Raw genomic sequence first — 20,080 nt, 5'->3', positions numbered from 1 at the left:
TTCCGCTACGTAACTTGTTTTACATAGATAATTATGTGAATCTTTATTTTATTAAATCCTGAAAGCAACTAAGACTTTACATAAATTTAATATCAGTCAGCCATAAGAATAAAAATGGGACACGAATATAAGCTCATAAAGTGGCGGTGACTTTTCACTGCGTATGATTTCACGAACCTACCCACTCAGCCTGCATAATAGTGGCACTTCACTTGGCATATTCACCGAAATCGTTTACGTGTGTGAAAGAGATGCACTAAAATTTGTAGCGTGAGCGATGGAGATGCCAATAGCGCAAACTCAAATACGCAACGCCATGTGAAGTGCCACCATTAGGTTAGAAATACACATGCCTGTAGTCGCACATTTAAGTACCAGTAGCTGGCAGATGTACGTCAATCTTCATACAAATATGACAGAAGTGGGCAAGCTACTTGCATGAAAACGCGAGCTTACACGCAACTTACAGGCATGTGTTTTCCCAGCCTAAGATGCACGCGCATCTCAAGGCTGCGAAGGTAGAATCGTAAAATTTCTCAAAGCGAGAAGACACTTTTATTTAATTATCTACGCTAGTAATATAAATTTATGTCTGTGACATTCTTTTTGAGTGGAGCCTTTCTTTTGAGTCGCCGTGTGGCACAAACTGGAGTTTTGTATAAAACCGATTCTTCTCTTCTTCTTCTTCTTCAGCGCGTTTTCGCCCACCGTTGGGCATACGCATGGGCATAAAACCGATTATGCGGCAGAAATTACGCGACCGAAAACACGAGTACGTGGCTCACAACTCAAAAACTTACGCTCGGCTGGCTTCACCCTAAGTTATACTGAGTTGTCAGGTCGAATCTCTTACTTCGACAAATACCTAAGTATAAAATATTTCGATACGGAGCGCTGAATACATCTAGCATTGAGTTCCGAGTAAAAAATTAGCCAAACTAGTTCGACAGATCAATAGGCACAAAATGTGTTGCTACAGATCAACCAGTTATCGGTCTTATGGACATCAAAATAACGCTCTGAATACATTCAAAGAAAGTCAGAGGTTTGGTACAAAATATTTAAAATTGAACAAATATTTTTTATGTAAAGCATGAATAAGGAAACAACTGTTTATTGAGGTAAAAAAAAAATGTTTTTAATAATACTTGAATGAGGTAAATACTTATTATGGCATCAGTAGCGTAAAGGTGAAGGTTCCACCGTGGTAAGCGATTTAATTTCTTTGATATTTTTTCATCATTCAGCTAGCATACCTATTATCTTTAAGGTCTCTGAACCCAGGGCATAAAAGCCAAATTGGCTACCTACCAGAAACTTCAACTAGGTACAAGACTTTGTGATTCACAAGAGTGACGCCACAGCTACGAGTATACACATACAGACTAGTAAACTATACTTTTCATGGCAACAAAATTTGATTGCTCACATTGGAGAGCGATTATTGCAAAATATCCCGCCCCGTCCACAGCAAGTGCGGCAAGTGAACCCCGCTGTGTTTCCTTGAGCAAAGCATTTAATTAAATTGTTGTGATCACATAAAGGCACAGCGGGCAAGCTGGCCACTTATAAAACTATTGAGCTTCCCCAGAAGCCGATAGCAATTGTCCACTCACTTCATAGTAATAACATGTATAACATTTTGTAACAACATAATATAATTTCAGAACTTATTTCAAGGAAATCGTCAATGGCCGTAAAAGTGTAACCTTTAAACGAGCAATTCTTGTATATACTTATGTTCTGGCACAACACTAGCAACTAGCAGCGAGCGAGGGACAGCACTATCTGTCAAACGGCACTACGTAAAGAGAACTCGAATAGCACGAAGCAAATTTTTGTATGAACTTTTTTAATTTGTAATCTTCGTGATTAAAGTATTTTTATCATCTCAAAACATCATTTCTATCATCATCTGCATCATCTGAAAGACCGGAGAGTTGATCCGTTCCACTTATATAGATACTTGCATTCACTCATTCAATCCATTTGTGCCAGCTCTTTTGAATCGACCTTTATTTTAAAATCACACACACACCGCGCGCTCGTCCCTAGTGGCGTAGTACTCGTAGTTAATAGTTTGTTATTTCTTTTACTTGCACGAAATTTTGGATAAAAAACACAGCGCTCTACCCCGTCCAAAAAGAGCACAGAAAACTTGTTAATCACAGCCCGTGAAATTTCAGGTCAGTATTGATCTCGGGCAACTTTATTTCCGTGAACTGGAAACTACTCGAAATTCCACCGGCAGAACAGAATTTACCGCGCCATCGCGAGGTTTTCGGTTGGTAAAGGTACACATACTTTATTGCGCCTTGTAGCATCTAAAAATAAATCCTGAGCAGCTACGCCAATCAACCCTGCCACCCTAAGGGCTACAAAATATAACATTAATCTGTTTTTGTTTAAAAATATTTTTTTGCTGACTGTAGGTAGGTTGTTATAAATATATCAACTGAAGCTGGGATTAAATAAATTAACACGCAATGTATCACTACTTGCGTGATACAACTTTGTTTTCATTCAAAACGTTGCACTCACATCGCACTTGTTGAAGTGACAGCTGTCACAGAACGCTTCTCTCTCGTATCAGATGATAATAATTGTACGAATTGTTTTTTTCTGTGCATCTATATTTCAGTTTGTATTTTCAATTTAGGTTTTACGGGATGACCGTAAAAGTAAAAATTTGGAATTGAAATAAAAACTACAAAAACATTCCAAAAAACCAATCTTAATTTGATTGCTGAGTAACGATATCTCTTGTCCGGGTGAGCGGTTAGTTCCAATGGAGAGCCGAAAAAAAAAAAAATTCTCGATGAGGGCTACGGCATAGATGTCGCTAGCGTCACTGCTTAAGTGACTAAGTAAGAAACAAACAAGCTGAGATATGAGGTGCATAGGGGAAATTCGTGTCGGTACCGTTGACCATCAGTGGTGTAGCGGTATAGCACGCGGTACGGATTACCGAGGACCTGGGTTCGATTCCCAGTGATGGTCTTATTTTTCTGTTTTTTCTGTGCATCTATATTTCAGTTTGTATTTTCAATTTCGTACATTGCTGTTCGATAAAAAATCAAAAATGAATTACGCTCTGGTAGTTAATTCTAAATTAACAATTTGTTTTATTATTGGTTCATAGTACTTAAATCTACGTCTGGTTATAGTTGTGGCTGTATCAATAATACACGCTGTATTAAATTTAATTTGACCCGTGATTGACCCTTATCTCACCCGGTGAAAAGTGCAAATGAAGCCAAAAGTGTCATTGGTTCAATAATTTAGTCTATTCACTCTAGCCTTGAAGAGCCCTAGGCAGTAAGTGGGCGATAGACGTATAAACTTAAGGTACGCGGTTTTATGTTTGCGAGCCACGAGCAAGTTTCAAAGTACGCGTATTTACGGTGACACACAGGCGAAAAAGGTGGTCGAGCCAAAAGTACGCGTACTTGCTCGTACCTGTCACCCACTTTACTATCGTTTATCGTTTAATTAAATATGTCTTAAGTCACATCATACGAGTATGTTTAGTGCGAATCGTTTAACTTAAACGTTGTTGGGCCATCCTTAAGCCAAGAAAAATCGTGTTAATTAAATTACGCTGCAGCGCTCGATTGACCACTATTAACTCGTTGGTTTTACGGCCTCGCAATGTAATGCAACTTGTTTTTTCTTGCAGGTCTAGACGCAGGCTTGCACGCAAACGGTGACACGGCGAACGCTTTTTGCATCCATTGCGCGGCCGAGATACTAATAGCACATTGGTTACGTGGCAGCACATACGCAGTGAACAGGAAAATCGAGCATCACCGCTGTTGTGTGAATTATTACACCACCACCATATACGGTCCATCCTTCACGCGCAAACAGTAAGTGCGAAATTTTGTCCAGATATAGCTTTGTAAGTAGTTACACGATAGCGATGTGCATTAGCAAGCAATTTGTGCAGTCTTGGAATGCAATTATTATATTACAACTGTTACAGAAAAGATAATGTTAAATAGATAGATAATTTTTAATACAAGCTTTTTTTGCTGACTGTACCTTTTGTTTACTGTACTTGCGTTACCCAAACTATATTTGCATACCAAATTTCAAGTTGATGCCATTAACCATTGAAGAGTTCCGTCCTGTGGAGACGATCTCGGCCGGACTACCAGGATATCACTATCAGGTTATGGTATTGTCACGCAATTTACAAGTATACCATATTTCAAGTAAATCCAACTATTTGAAGTTGGTGGAATTTAACTTGCAAGATTTGATTACAGACAGACAGACACGGGACAGGTGAAACTAAATAAAAGGTTTAATAAATATATTTGTTTATTTATTGTAGTATAATCTAAAATATTTTTAATTTTGCTAATTTTTTTTTAGATTCTTTTATCTTTCTATTGTAGTGACTCTTGTTTCTGATGTCCTATCAATCGTGCAAAGGTCAACTGGAAGAGATCCCTTTAAGGGATACCTAAGTTTGCCTTTGTATGTCTCTATCATGTTAACAATTAATTTCTTGTCTTGTATGTACATAAGAATTATACAATACAATAACATAACAATTTGTTAACAGGCTGTTTTTTTACATATATTTTATTTTTACAGTAACATGTATTCAGTTAAGATATCTTAGGTTAGATCTTTTTGCCTTCTTTTTAACTGTTAATTTCATGTGTTTTATGCAAACTAATAAATTCCAGTTTGTTGTTTATTTCAAATATATATTATCGTTTTTACTGAACGTCAGTCTTCATTACAAGTGTAGGTAAGGAAGTATATTTTTAAGTACATAAATGTCTTGAGCCAGTACAGCAGTACCAGAGAGGATATTGCTATGAACTTTGATTTCAGATTCAATATTGTAGAGCAGCAATAAAAACGCAAAAATCTATTTTGAATAAGCAAGCCTTTCATTTTAGTTCGTGAAATGGAACTGCGGTTATTGGAAAACCAAATAATACCGGAACAATAATCGTTGAGAACAAAGTGATTCTTATTTATTTATTGCGATAAATATTGATAATAACATCAGAGGACTGCGTTTCGAGATCATGTCACACGAAAATATCATTCGTCATCCTACTAAGTAATATTATTAATTTAGTCTTTTGTCTGATTTACCGCCTGTCTCACCATCCATTCATTAAATTTATTTAACGGATAAGTGTGATACCGTCTCTGTTTGTTTTGTTCGAATAAACGGTGGCGGCATCACATTTATACGTCAAATAAATATAGTAAATGGGTGATGAAACAGCCCCATAATGTTAATTTTTAACTGATGCTTTTTTAAGAAAAATAATTCCCTCCATTATTCACGTCAAACAATAAATTAATGAAATCAAAAAGTAATGCAAAAAAATGAAGTTCTTTAATTACACGGGGTGTCTAAGGCGGGGGGGGGTGTATTCGAGACAACCCTCACAGCTAATGTCAAGTGGAGGTTTCGTTAAAAATCACGTAAGAAACCGGGTGGGTTATGCGTATTGAAAACACACGTGAGATTAGTGGAGGGGGGAGATGATCGAGCAAAATAGAACACAGGGGAAAACGTCTCACCTGATTATGTAAGCGATGCCCGCTTACCTACTTTGAAGCAAAAAGACTCTGCATTTTGTTAACTGAGTCCTGCTACAGTGGCATTAACCAGAAGCTGGATTGGCAGCAGGCCAGGGGCAGTGGCCGTAAACAAATAAACGCTGCGTTATTTGGTGCTTCACGTAATAAATATACAAATAAATTATACAAAATACAGCCAAGAATATGTATTATTTTTCTTCCTCTTTACACTTCATTCTACTTCTTATGGGTATTATAAGTTTGACCGCTATATGTGTCTGTTTGTCTGTCTGTGGCACCGTATCTCTTAAACGGGTGGACCGATTATAATACAGTTTTTTTATTGAAAGCAGGTTTTCTAGCGATGATTCTTAGACGATCGGTTCAGCCGTTTTTGAGATATTGAACTTTGAAGTGACAAACGGGAGTTTTCCAACTTTTGCTAACAGACATTGTGAAGTTTTAATTGATATTTAACCTAAGTTATCAATTAAAACTTCACAATGTCTGTTATCGAATAGAGAAACAATTTTTAAGCTACCTTTACAAATAACAGAGTTATAAAGGTTTGAAATTTAAGATTAGACATAGAAAGATATACTTGCATGTGACGTCACACGTAAGTAGCGCTGCATAGAGAAAAGCGTTTGAGAAAGATACAGGTTAGATTTTTCAATAAATCACTATAATTCCAATTTTCAACCGATTTAAGTTTTCTTGTATATCTATATTTTCATAATAATATATCAGACATGGCTAATTCAGGAGAAATGGCTAATACCATATTGAAATAAAATCTCGAAATCTTATCCCAGCATCTTCACGGAATCGGGAAAAAACCTCGAAATCTGAACCGCTGGATTAAAACACATGACTGAGGAGGCGGAGCGGTGCAATGCGGCGCGGAGGCGGTACGGGTTGTAATACTCGAGCTAACGTGAAAGAGGCCACACAGAATACCGCTCCACGCTTATTTCCCGCGCGGTATTCTATGTGCCCTCTTTCATGTTAGCTTGAATATTACAACTGCTATCGCCTCCACGCCGCGCCGCACCGCACCGCTCCGACACCGCTCTCTGTGTGTTTGAAGCTTTTGAATCATACAATTTGATATATTTATTTTTAGTGGAACGTCATGAAGACCACGATATAATTTTTGGAAATTACCACGGTTTTTTTTCAAACGATGTCGCGGGCTTAGCTAGTTTAGAGTAAAACTTAAAAAGTTATCAGCTCACTTTGCGTGACTGAACTTTAGTATCGGATTTGAATTGACCTAAGACATCCAGGTCGAAATCCAGTTCATTGTTAAAAAGTTGCTTCATTATCATTAGAGCACCGCCCCAATTATAATTTCTTTAGGTACCTTAAAAATGACACGAGCCGCTAAAACTCAATTGGGAGTTGATTTTCGAACTAGCGCATGTGAAAATCGGCCAAGTGCGATCTGGACTCGCGCACCAAGGGTTCCGCTCAATTTTTTAGGTATTTATGGATATCACGTGTTAGCAGAGCCCTTCTCCTATGCAAAATGTACGCAATGTGGGGTCATTTTAGATGATTTATTGACATAGATAGAGATAAAAAAACTGAAATTTTCAGATTCTTCTTATTGGTTGTACTACTATAGAGCTACCTCCATACCAAATTTTAAGTTCTTGGGCTGCCGGAAGTACCCTAAAACATTTTCGGTTACTGCAATTTGCTTGAAAACACCTTATTTAACGACTAACTATATCTTGTAGTTGCGTTGACTTAGAAGTTTGATTAAGTATTGACACAGCTTCAAGGGACTGTAGACCTGAGTATATGGTTTTAATTTCAACTCGATACCTTCATGCGTTCCCGAGATAAAGGGTCTTGGCTGACAGACGGACGGACAACAAAGTGATCATATATAGGGTTCAATTTTTTCCTTTTGACGTACGGGACCCTGAAAAGAAAATATCTGTGCTGAATTACAATTTCCTGTGGAGTAGGAGTATACCACCCCATTTCATTGTCACGATGTGTGAATTTTTTTATCCGAGGTGTAGTTTTTAGGGTTCCGTAGTCAACTAGGAAGCTTTATAGTTTCGTCATATCTATCCGTCTGTCTGTCTGTTCGTCCACGCCTAAGCTTCTGAGCTTCTGAGCGTCTCTGGATACATACATCAGTCACGCCGACAGTGGTAAAATAAAAAAAAAGTGTGAGGTATCGTTGGACTTGGGGATTTGGGGTTGCCAAGAAGATTTTTTGATTCAGTGAAATATTCAACTTAAAGTGCCAATTCTCATGAAAATTGAGCGTGACCCCACCCCCGCCCTCTAAAATCTAAACTGTTGGGTGGAAAAATTAAACAAAATTCGGTATGGTAGTAAGATGGTAAGTATATCAAATTTAAAAGGAAAATTATAACGGCTAAGATTGCTTGAGAATTATTAGTAGTTTAAGAGTAAATAGCAGCCTAAGGTATAAAATAATAATAATAATGATTTATTTATTCACAAAACACTCATCATCATCATCATCATCCCAGCCTATATATATACGTCCCACTGCAGGGCACAGGCCTCCTCTCGGAATGAGAGGGCTTGGGCAGTAGTTCCCACGCGGGCCCAGTGCAGATTGGGAACTTCACACACACACCGTTGAATTGCTCATTAAACACTAATTAAAAATATACGTAAACTTGGAAGATTCCGTACACAATACGAAATCCTTAGAAAAATATTATTATTTGATATTTTCGTAATGCCTACGGAACCCTATCTTGGGCGTGTCCGACTCGCACTTGGCCTGTTTTCTTATTTAGTGAAACACTCATTTATATGTAAAATTTGATAAAATTGACGTTCAAGTTCATCCATGGACATGATTCCATTAAACGCTCGAATAATGACCATTACACGAGCGTTTCCTGTACTTTTATTACTATCTGAAAACCAGAAAGTAGTTTGCTCAGAATCGAGAGTAGAATCGATTATACTATGTTTTTCTCAAAAATATCCTTAAAAGTTGACATTATTCTTTACATATAGTGTGGTGTAAGTGCATAGGTTTATTGGTTAGCCAAGAAGATTGATTCAGTTAAATATTCAACTTTAAAGTGCCAATTCTCATGAAATATTTTATTGAGCGTGCCCTGCAATCAGTCAAAACTGTTTTTTAATAGTAAATTATTGTCGTGGCCTGGAAGTAGGCAATTGCTGGCTGAGTATGAGTATTAAACGGACGAGCTTGCGAGTAGTTTAAGTAATAGAAGCCAGCAATTGCTATTCCAGCCGAAATAATACCTCTAATAAAAATTTACTCAAAAATTGAAAATTCTGAAACAAAATAAATTTTTCTCAAAATATATTATAAAATTTAATTTTATTCCAATATTTTCTTATGCTCGCACCGCCTTTTTTCTTAAAAATAAACTGCACTATTTTTATGAAAACACCATAAAAGTTGACCCAAGTTCAGTCCATGGAGATTCCATTAAACGCTCGAATAATGACCATTACACGAGCGTATCCTGTACTTTTACCAACATTTCCAAGGTAGTTTGCTCAGAATCGAGAGTAGAATCGATTATACTATGTTTTTCTCAAAAATATCCTTAAAAGTTGACATTATTCTTTACATGTCAGAAAGTGAAGTGCATAGTTTATGGTCAGCGAAAATAAACTATGCAGATTGCACGCTAGCTCGACATTAATAAATTAGCGCGCCTGCAATCAGTCAAAACTTTTTGAGAAAAAGTTATAAAGGCCATGGAAATGTTGGCACAAGTCGTATACAGCCAAATCTAATGGGCAGTATCAGATATTTTGTTGGAACTTCGGACTTTTTTTATTGGGTCTGAAACAGCTTGTGGTGTTTTCGGTGGAAAAATACAGCTGCAGTTTATTTTTAATGAAAAAAGGCGGGAAAGCATAAGAAAAATAACTGGAATAAAATTAAATGTTATGATATATTTTGAGAAAAAGTTTAGTCTATTTCAGAATTATTCATCATTTTTGAGAAAAGCTTTATATTAGTCTCGGCTGGAATAGCAATTGCTGGCTTCGTATTAGTTAAACGGACTCGCAAGCTCGTCCGTTTAATACTCATACTCAGCCAGCAATTGGCTACTTCCAGGCCACGACAATAATCTACTATTAAATTAGGTTGTTTTGTGTTCTTAAAACACTTTTTTATTGCGCCCAGTCTAAAGGGTGTCTGAGGTTTTCAGTTATTTAATTAACACCTTGTATAACCTGGAAACTGTAATAGAATCTCCTACCATGTCAACAAAAATGTGCCCACGTAAATAAAATAAAATAAACTCTCAAACGATGACCGATAAATTAATTATTGTCATTGTAGTTTTAAGTAAGTAAGCGTTTTAAAAAAAGTGTGCCCTTTCTTTTTCGAAAAAAAAATGGTTTTTCCTACTCAGAATCAAGAGCACAATCGATTCCGTTCGTTTAAAAAAATGTCACCCCCACTTTTTCAAACAAAATTTTATGAGTAGGTACTGAGTGTATGAAAACAATGTCGCAAAACTGTCTTTTTTTTTTGGGGGCATTTTTTTAACTATTGGAATCGATTGTGCTCTTGATTTTGAGTAGGAAAAACCATATTTTTTCCAAAATTTCTAAAATAATGAAATGGTACACTTTTTTTTAAAACCCTATTGCATTAAATAACTTTAGTTTCATAATGTTTTCTTTGTTTTTATTCCTTTTTAATTTGCTACTTTACGCAAAGGATGGCTCCAGTCGAAACAATTGTGACACAGGGGCCAAGTTAACACAATGAGGGCTATCGCGTATGAATTCGCCACTAGAGGCGCTAGTGTAGCGTGAGGTCTCCGAAAATGTCAAATCTCATATTTTTTGGGTGAGATACGCGGGTTTATTTATAATTAGAATAATTTTGTGAATATTTTGCAATATCTGAAATTAATTATGGCAAATATGCGTTCCGGGCCAATGAATGTCTATGTTTTGAGACAGTTTTGTCTTTCGGAAACCTTTGTCCTCCCTTTTTTCCGAACAAAATGGGGACTATGCAGCAATGTGGCATGCTCGATATTTTTATGGTACAGTTTTAAGGTGTATTGAATATGATTTTAATCTAAACTTTTTTTTCACGCCCGTAATAACAGACTTTGAAAGCCATACTTAAAAACCTCACGCAACAGTGCGCCATCTAGTGAGATAAAAAACGATAGCCCTCATGGTGTTAGAGTCACAGTTATGCGGTTTGGCTGATGGGGCCCATAGAACACGATCGTGGGTGTCACAAAAGTGTCAGTAAGAACAGAGGCCCGGTATGATACAACTGTTGGCGAAAAATTTTTTTATGATGGAGCCGGACATACGGAAAATAACCCAAACGATTGTGCTCTTGATTCTGAGTAGGAAAAACCATATTTTCTTTAAAATTAAAAAAAGGAATACTTTTTGAAAACGCCCTAGTATTATTTTCTCGTAGTTTCTCATATCACTTCTCATAATTTGTCATGCATGATACTATAGACGTGTAACCAAGCAAAGCAATTATGCGAGACCGATGTAGATACCTACTTCTTGTTAGAGTTTCTAGCTACTATTATTCGTAATCATGCCTCTAGGATCCAACTGGAGGCCTCTTGAACCTTAAATAACAGCCCCACGTACCGGGCTCAAAGAAATAAGGTCGAGCGTTGCATCATGCCAGGCTTGGAAAACAAAAGTAAAAGGTAGTAAGGTATGGCGTCCGCGAAAAAAAATATGACAGGGAAATTAAAAAAAAAGGGTCTATAGGTAGAGTCATTCACGCTGACGCGTGCCGTGGTTCTTATTATACTATATAAATGTCATTAATGTCTAATTTTGACAGAATCACGCATCTTCGTGGATGGCACTAGGTAAGTATATAGTGGTCTATTAGAATCTGTTAGTTAACTTAAAGTTAACTAACAAGTTAACTTAAAGTCGGTACCTATTCAAAAACGTTTTTCTCTTTGACTAAGGTTTTTCTCTATGCAGTGCTTATGTATTATGGCGCTAATTGCTTGTGACGTCACGTGCTACTTTATCCTTACTACTTTATCCTAACTCCTTTATAATGAAGGTAGCTTATAATAGTTAAATGGAATTGTTGTTGTCAACTACACGAAAATTTACTTTGAGCTGTAACTAGACTTGTGGTTTACTCGTAATAAATAGATTTTTACCATATTTGAATGGTTTTATCACGGACTTGATCACGTAATCGCTGGTCTGAAACAAGCGGGGATCAACTTTGTACGAAACATGATATGAAATGAATCCTTCGAGCGCATGTACTTTGGCTTCGAGCCAGTAATAATCCTTGCAACTGTATGCGGGTTGCGGAACAAGATGTCAGGTTAGAATGAGACTAAACTTATGCCTTTGTTTTGTAAATAACCTAGTTTTGAGAGTCGTTCTGTTTGATAAGTACTTATCTGTATAAGTACTAAGAATAAAGTTCCGCGACCTAGTTGGCTGGACTAGTAGACATTTGATATTATGGTTGCTTGTAACAGCTGATTCCTGTTCTGTAATGTTCGAGAAAGATCAATTATTTTCATTTTAAATCGAAGATTGCTTTTGCCCGTAAGTCCAAATTTCTGGAAGCAAAAAAGTTTCATATTTAGTAATGATAAAAAAATGGAGAATAATGAATAAGTATTATGCCCGGTTTACAATATTCCAGTAAAATCGTGTCATGAGTTAAGGTGATTTTCTACCGGTGAGGCGAGACGAGACGAGGCGAGACGAGAATTGAAATTTGTATGGCGGCACCCGCGGCGGCTCGCGGCGCGCGCGCGAGAGTGCATACAAATTTCAATTCTCGTCTCGCCTCGCCGGTGGAAAATCACCATTACACAAGATCGATCGAGCATCGCAGTGTCATACTACTGGAACGATTATAATGTGAACCGGGCATTTGGTAGGCACGCAAAATAACCAGAGGGTAGGTACTCCGCATTGAGTTTCTGTGACAAAGAAGTGCAAAGAAGGCAAAGAAGTGCAGGCTAGTTGGGGCTAGTATCGGGACAACTTTGACAATACGGTATTTGACAATTTTTTTATATATTTTATGAATTAAAACTTCACAGTGCTTGGCAAACGAATAGAGAAACAATTTTTAAGTTAAGTACCTTTACAACTAAGAAAGTTATTAAGGTTGGAAATTCAAGATTAGACAGCGAAAGACATACTTGCATGTGACGTCACACGCAGTAGCGCCATACTTGCTGCGTAGAGAAAAGCATTTGACAAAACTTATAACACCCCTTTTTTTCGTCGGAGGTTAAAAAGAGAAAGCTATATAGATTTTTCCAAAAATCACCGTAAATTCAACTTTCAACCAATTTAAGTTTTCGCTTCGCTAAACACTGCCTGTATACCTATATTTTCATAATAATATATAAGACATGCCCAATTCAGGAGTTGTCAAATACCGTATTGCGTCACGTTTGTAATTGGTTAAATAACTATGAGGGGGTTAGAACTTTGCTTTGGCCCAGCAGGGCTACTACGAAACTCAAAACTCGTAGTTCGTGTCGTGTGGTCCCTCTGACACTTATACTATTTAATACGAGAGCGAGAGGGAAGAAATACAGGCCCTTTACTACGAAGTGCAAAATTCAAACTTCGTGTCTTACCGTCCCGCTCACGCTTATATTATTTGAAACGATAGTGAGAGGGAGCACAACGGCTCTAAATATCAATATTCCGATCTCTTGTTAGGTCTAGGCATAACGTGAATTAGTCAGGGTGCGTTTTTGGTACTGAGCGACTAAAGGGACGGTACGATACGAACTTCGATTTACGAATTTCGTAGTAGCCCCTCAGGCCGGTTTAGAACCGTGTGACTTTGTGAATCAAGTAAACTAATGCAAGCGGCCACACTGGCGGTTTTAACTTTACTTGTATTAAAAAGTCACGCGGTTGAAAACTGCGGCGGTTTAGCCGTAGTGCGGCCTCGGCCTTAGGTACTTTTGCTGAGAAAGGGAGGGAGGGAGAGTTGCTATGTGTCTGTCTGTGGCACTGTAGCTCTCAAACGGGTGGACCGATTTGAATGCAGTCTTTTTTATTTGAATTCAGGTTCATGTTTTATCAAAATCGGTTAAGCCGTTTTTGAGATATTGAACTTTGAAGTGACAAAGTCGGGGTTTTCCAACTTTTTGTTTTGTTGGTTAGGTTGGGTAGGTATATCTCATTACAAGCCAAAAAAAATCCGACCGGTTATAAAATATTTTCAATTTCACTGAGGTCAAATTGGTTAACCATTTAATTAAACGTTGATTAAAATATAAACTAATATTATTATGTCAAATGTAATAACTTGGTTGAAGTAGAAGTTTACGAGCGGGCGAAGTTTGCTCAAATTGAAAATTAGAATCGTCGAACCCTTCTCTTGCTACTGACGTGTGCGAACTTTTAATGGAATTCAAGTGTAAAACAGGCACACGTCGTGCAGTGCGTGGGAAAGCTATCAGGTACAGTCAGCAGCAGAACAGAAATTGAAGAAAGGTTACGGTACTCTACTTTCATTCAGTAGGAACAAAAGCGAATTTTAAGAATAACGTGACTGTGCTTTGGATCCTTTTTGTTAAAATACGTCCAATTTTGACCATGACAACTGCTCATCTACTTCTGCTGCTGATTTTACTTACTCACAGGTACAGTCAGCAACAAAAATATGAATACAACCAAAGTGCAAAAAATAAGTTTACGCGACCTTAATGTTTAGGCAATAAAGTCCTGTCATACATATTTTAGGCACTTTGGCTGTATTCATATTTTTGTTTCTGAGTGTACCCTGCGGTAACGTTAACCTTTTCGACGCCAACGACTCATAATGTACCTACGCACCGCAGGTTCCACGCCAACGACCTATATATACGTCCATTACTTCAATGCAAAAGCAACCTTCGTTCAATTGTGTTAAGGTTCAATTTTAGACATTACAATATGGAAGCCTAGCGTATGGGTTATGTCTCTGTGGTTATGTCTTTTGTATTTGACGTGGTGGCGAAAAGGTTAAGGTAGGTATGTGAGAAATTTTAACCTAACCAAATTAGAACAGTTGAAAATCCCGGACATTGGTCATTTTAAAGTTCAATAGGTATCTTAAAAACGACTAAACTAATTTTAGTAAAAACATAGCTAAGAAATACTGCAACTCGCTTTCACGCAAAAAAACCACGTCGAAATTGATCCATCTGTTTGAGAGCTACGATGCAACAGACAGATAGACAGACATTGGAGTTTAAAGGCGTGTTTCACCACTTGTCGACTAACTTTAAGTGTCAGATAAAAGCTACTAAAAGTAATGCCGTCTTTGTTTAATTCTGACAAAGCTAACAGAGACGGCATCACTGATATCCGTCACTTAAAGTTAGTGGTGAAACCAGCCCTAAATATTGCGACATAGGATAAATAAATCTCTCTCTTTTCAATGGCCTGAAGTAGATCAATGCGGACGCATATCGATCGATCGTTTATTCAAATCAGTGTACCTAATCAATTGTAAATCATCGTTTTCAAGTCATAATAACACAGTCAAACTTCAATGGGTGTTTTATTCAAGATATACATACATCAAGATCACACCTCAATATCACCAGGGCTGCGTCTTCGAACCCGCGAGCCCGAAAGGTCATTCAAACAAATTATCTTATCAGCAACCACTTCAATCAACGTCCAGTTTTCATTCACCAAAGTGAGTAAAATCGTCATTAATACTTTTAAAAATAGTTCGTACCCTTTGTACCTCATAACCGATATTTTTTCAGAGTAAAACTAATGAATATTTAAAGGGTAAGTAATTTTGTTGTTTGTTGATTTGAGATAGTTAGTAGGTACCTTCGAGATTTTTTCAATGTAGTGACGAAATGTCCCGCGAGCTTATCAAAATCAAAGCGTACGGCCCGCATTTACCTATGAATGGCTAATTTTTTACCAATTCTGTTTGTAACTAAGTTAATTTTATTTTCACTGGTCGATGTCTCTACGGTTCGGCAGCTTTCCTACTGCTGTTTAACTGAACTAAAGGGGTTTCTGTTCTTATTCTTATTATTTACGGTAGTAAATTAGATAAACGCAAATAATTATCTAAATACTCGAGCTTTCACAAGGTTAAAATTATGTATCAGTGACATCTATTTGCACAGCTAGCAATGTATGTAACTACATAAAAGCGCCACCTAGTGATTTGTTGATGCATCGCAACAACTACATAAACAGCAACAACAGTTTGCTACGCGACGTAGAACTTCGTATGAAGTATGGTAGATGGCGCCATCGAGAATCTTACAGTGTCGTTCGGAAACCTACGATTGAAAATAACTAAAATTATGTAATAAAGTGCCTCAATTCAGATATTACAATTGTTATAGGAAATAATAGCATATTATGTGTTGTGTTTTCAAAGAAAATAAGTATGGTTATAGATGTGATGTTAAATTCAAGACAAGGTGATTATGGATTTTATGTTCTGATTGTTCTGTCTGTTTTGACCATGGTTTTGACTGACTGGACTGACTGACACTGACAGTAATAATATTGACCACCACACAGTAGCAAGCGTAACCTAAGGGAGATAATTAAATGAAACAGTGAATAATACGTAATATTACAGAAAATATTCCTTAGATTTGGGATTTCTGCGGCAATAGAGTAACTATCTCGTGCAACTATATATTACTTACCTATTAGTCCATCCTTCAAGAGAGCTGCTTCTGAACTCAGGTTTACACTTTTTATTTTTCACACTGTTGAGTTTCTTTTTAATTTTTACACTTAAACGTTTTGGGCTACCCGACAGCGTTAAGCTGGACATTCTACTTGTACGCGCGTTGCAATATAATTGTTGTTCTGATTTCAGAGCTATGGACAATATTGAGAACCCTGAAGATAGTGGGGAATTTGCATTTGAGACCGACCACCTGGCTTTACGTGGTAACAAAGACTACAGCGACTTGTTAAAGTACATTGTTGTACTTGAAGCTCAAAGAATCGCTGCTCTAAAGGATATTGAGGACCTCAATGAGGCACGCAACAAGGCCTTAGACAACCCGCTTGAGTTCGTAGGAAATTTACAGGCAGGCACAGTAAAGTTTCCACCTAGACATCACATTAGAGAGTTGCCCCAGGTAGACTGGAGTCAATATGGAATAGATATCACACAAGAAAACGATGATTTCAGTAGAGATATGAAGCCAAACATGTCACAACCTAGCATGAAAGTGCGTGGCAGAAAGTTTACCAATACCAAACCAGTCACTTTCAACCAGCTCTGGTCATGTGATGAACAGAAACGCTTGGAAGAACTTCTAGAAATCTACCCAGAGGAGCCAATAGAAGCAAGACGATACAAAAAAATAGCCAAAGCACTAGGAACTCGCACACCAATACAAGTCATGAGTAGAGTACAGAAATACTTTGCTAAATTAGCAAAAGCGGGCATGCCAATACCAGGACGAACCCCTAAAGGTGTTGCTAAAGACAAATGTAAATCAATATTTTATAAAAAATCTACATTTTTCCCCCAACTTCATGTTCCTGTTAAAATGGACGAATTATATGATAGTGCAGAAAGTTCATATACAAATACATCAGCTACAGCAACAGCCACAGAGACAAAAACTAGTAACAAACATATAGTGGAGTTATTAAAAGCTGCTAAAGGACAAAGACTGCTGGATGAGACAGCCCCTGTGCATCAAACAAACACAACATGCGTTGGTTGCCAAGTGAAAGGCTTTGCTGGAGCGAGGTGGTCTGACTTTGCCGGCACAGATTATTGCACAGACTGTGTCATAAAACTTCTACCAACTGAAAAACTGACGCCTATAAGACAACCTTTTTAAAAGAATGTTTATTGACAAACATTGCAATTTAGGGGGCAAATTTCAAAGACAGGTAAGGAGTTCCTATATCTATAAACTCAACTATCTATGCTTTTCCCATTTACTAGTGATCAAGCCAAGTTTTATTTGCAAATAACCTAACCAACCAAAAGTTGGAGAACCCCCGACTTTGTCACTTCAAAGTTCAATGATTTTGATGAAACATGCCTAAGAACCATCACTAGAAAACCGGATTTCGAATAAAAAAACCGCATTCAAATCGGTCCACCCATTTAAGAGCTACGGTGCCACAGAGAGGCACACACAGACACACATAGCGGTCAAACTTTTAACACCCCTCTTTTTGCGTTGGGGGTTAAAAATATTAAACAAAATATTTAATAGTTAATTCTCTTCAGTTTCTCATACTTTGCCTAGCAATCATTGAAAACTGCTTTGTGTAAACTTGAGTGTCACCATCTCCAAATTATTACCTCCAAACAACACACACTTGCAAACAAAGCTAGAGGCGATTGTTAATATGACGTAAGCATATATCTCAGTTTATTGATAGAGGAACTCATCTACCTGTCCCATTTAGCCCTCTGAATTCCGATGTCTGTTTATTAACCCATATATGCCCAGTGGGTCGTTTTTGAACCATGCAAAAGACCCGCAAATTTGTAAACCAAAATGCTTATCTGTGACGTCTAGTGGTTGAAAGATATTGGAGACTAAAAATAGTTCTGGGCATATATGGGTAAGCGAAGATTCAAAATGCAATGCTCCCACAAATAATTTATGGCAACAGTGAGCTGTGAAACCACTTATTTGTGTCATAGACATTTTCCAAAATCAGTGTTGCCCATCATGAGAGCTTGGTGTTTATTATGGTGTAATATTTGATTAATCTCTATTAATTAGGCTAAGTAGTATTTTTAAATCAATCAAATGTGATGAACATTTTAGTTCACAGCTTTTGCTTAAACTTTATTTTACAATAATTACCTTTTTTTAACTGTTAATAAATAAGTTTTAAAAAAAAATGTTTGTTCTTTCTTAGTACAAATACTTAGTAATAGTATTTATCTTTTTAAAACAAGATGTTATAGTATAGGCAACAAGATATACCACATTATATTTTTGATTTTCTGAGCTTACCTATACCATTTCTAAAATCCTGGATTGTGTGGACAGTTCAAAAACAAGTGATCACAAAGCTCCGTAACAGCTCAATTCTGCTGCTGGCTGTACCCTATCTATAGGTTTTTGCGCTGACTTAGAAGTTTGATTCTTTTCATTGCTTCTAGAGGTATCGGACCTGAATATTTGATATCAATTTCAGCTTGAAAACTCTACGCGTTCCTGCAAAAAAGGGTCAACAAAGACAAGCAACAAAGTAATCCTATAAGGGTCCCGTTTTTCCCTTTTGAGGCACGGAACCCTAAAATTTTTTTACATTATCTGTATGGTATTTTCACAGATGTGTTTTAAAAATCTGCCCTCTAGTTAGTTTATTTATTAACTAGGGCCGGTAGGTAGGTATGTACAATACTAGCGGAGACACTTGGCAATGCACAATAAAGTCTGATTTAGTTGCTATCCCATGTTTTTTAGTGTACCTCTGTGATCAGTCACAGTGGTTTAGGCTAGTTTGCTTTCAGTAACTGTAGGAATTATTGCATTCAACATTGCTTCTATTCCAAGGAATCAATTCCCCTTGCAACGTGAATTGGTATTTGGATCAATTGATACATTTTACAAAAGTAATTGACGACGACAGGCGGGTACAATAAAATTGAGGAAGCCGAATCGCGTACCATCGCCATGTCAACCAATATTTCGCTACTAAATACCAAGTTGTAATTTCAAAAATCTACCAAAGGAATTAGGTATCGTGCAATTGTGAAGATATTAAACCCAGTTAAACTTACTCGTCTGAAACTACACTTTAAAAAAATTGTTTACCTACCCGCACCTTACGAAACGTAAAGCTAGGACTCGCCAGAATGTTTCAACAAATTCATCCGTTTTTGAGCTGTAACGCCGATGATACACAGATATACGTTAACCTAACACGTACCTACTCCTATTTGCGTCGGGAGATAAAAATAGACACTTAACTGATTTAGTTTGACCTATAGATAAAAACAGATAGAACTGAAAACGAAGTGCAAAAGCTCCTTTTTAAACGCCGATCTTAACTCTAGCCTTCCGCGGCGAGCGATGGAGGCCCACTGGCGTGGAACACTGAACACGGCCTACTAACTATTGTACCCTCTAGAAACAAACACATATAGACACCCCAGGGGATGATTAAGACTAATCTAATAGCACCCACGCCGGGTGCAGTTCCCTGACACTCGACAAAACAATCAGGTGAACGGATTTACCGGTAACCGTCTGACTTCAAGGAACACTGTGATTTAATTAATTAACTGCTTGGGCTTGGAGATTTTTTATACGCAATTACTGATATTGCGAGTATAAATACGAAAGTCACGTTGTCAATCTGTTATCTCATCACGATTAAACCGCTGAATCAATTAAAATAAAATTTGGGATGGGGATATTTTGACATCCTGGAAAGAGTTAGGATAGGTTTTTTTTATCCCGGAAAGCTGCATCTCGCAGGACAGAGATAATTGAATTCCTGACAGATACTTAAAAAAGTCGCAACTTTGATTTTGCCACAAACT

At 37.3% G+C, this 20,080-nt stretch overlaps 2 protein-coding genes across 8 annotated transcripts in view; one reads left to right on the top strand and one right to left on the bottom strand.

Moving 5' to 3' along the window:
• LOC141445385 (GTPase-activating Rap/Ran-GAP domain-like protein 3) overlaps positions 1–20,080 on the bottom strand; it is a 324,516-nt gene that overhangs the window by 134,551 nt on the left and 169,885 nt on the right. The window lies entirely within an intron of this gene.
• Positions 16,081–18,159, top strand: Atac1 (Ada2a-containing complex component 1). 2 transcript variants are annotated; one of them, XM_074102182.1, is made up of 2 exons: positions 16,081–16,209; positions 16,418–18,159. In XM_074102182.1, the coding sequence occupies exon 2, from the start codon at positions 16,422–16,424 to the stop codon at positions 17,400–17,402; it is 981 nt and encodes a 326-aa protein (XP_073958283.1). In that variant the 5' UTR covers positions 16,081–16,209; positions 16,418–16,421; the 3' UTR covers positions 17,403–18,159. The 2 variants fall into 2 exon arrangements, with proteins under 2 accessions (XP_073958283.1, XP_073958276.1); XM_074102175.1 differs by having other exon boundaries at positions 16,081–16,281.

This window comes from Choristoneura fumiferana, chromosome Z (genome assembly GCF_025370935.1).
Source record: "Choristoneura fumiferana chromosome Z, NRCan_CFum_1, whole genome shotgun sequence".
NCBI classification, from domain to species: domain Eukaryota; kingdom Metazoa; phylum Arthropoda; class Insecta; order Lepidoptera; family Tortricidae; genus Choristoneura; species Choristoneura fumiferana.
This window is presented reverse-complemented; position numbering and strand designations above follow the sequence as displayed.

Excerpts from the sequence above, each read along its gene's own strand:
- Atac1 (XM_074102182.1), top strand. The coding sequence starts at position 16,422 with ATGGACAATATTGAGAACCCTGAAGATAGTGGGGAATTTGCATTTGAG.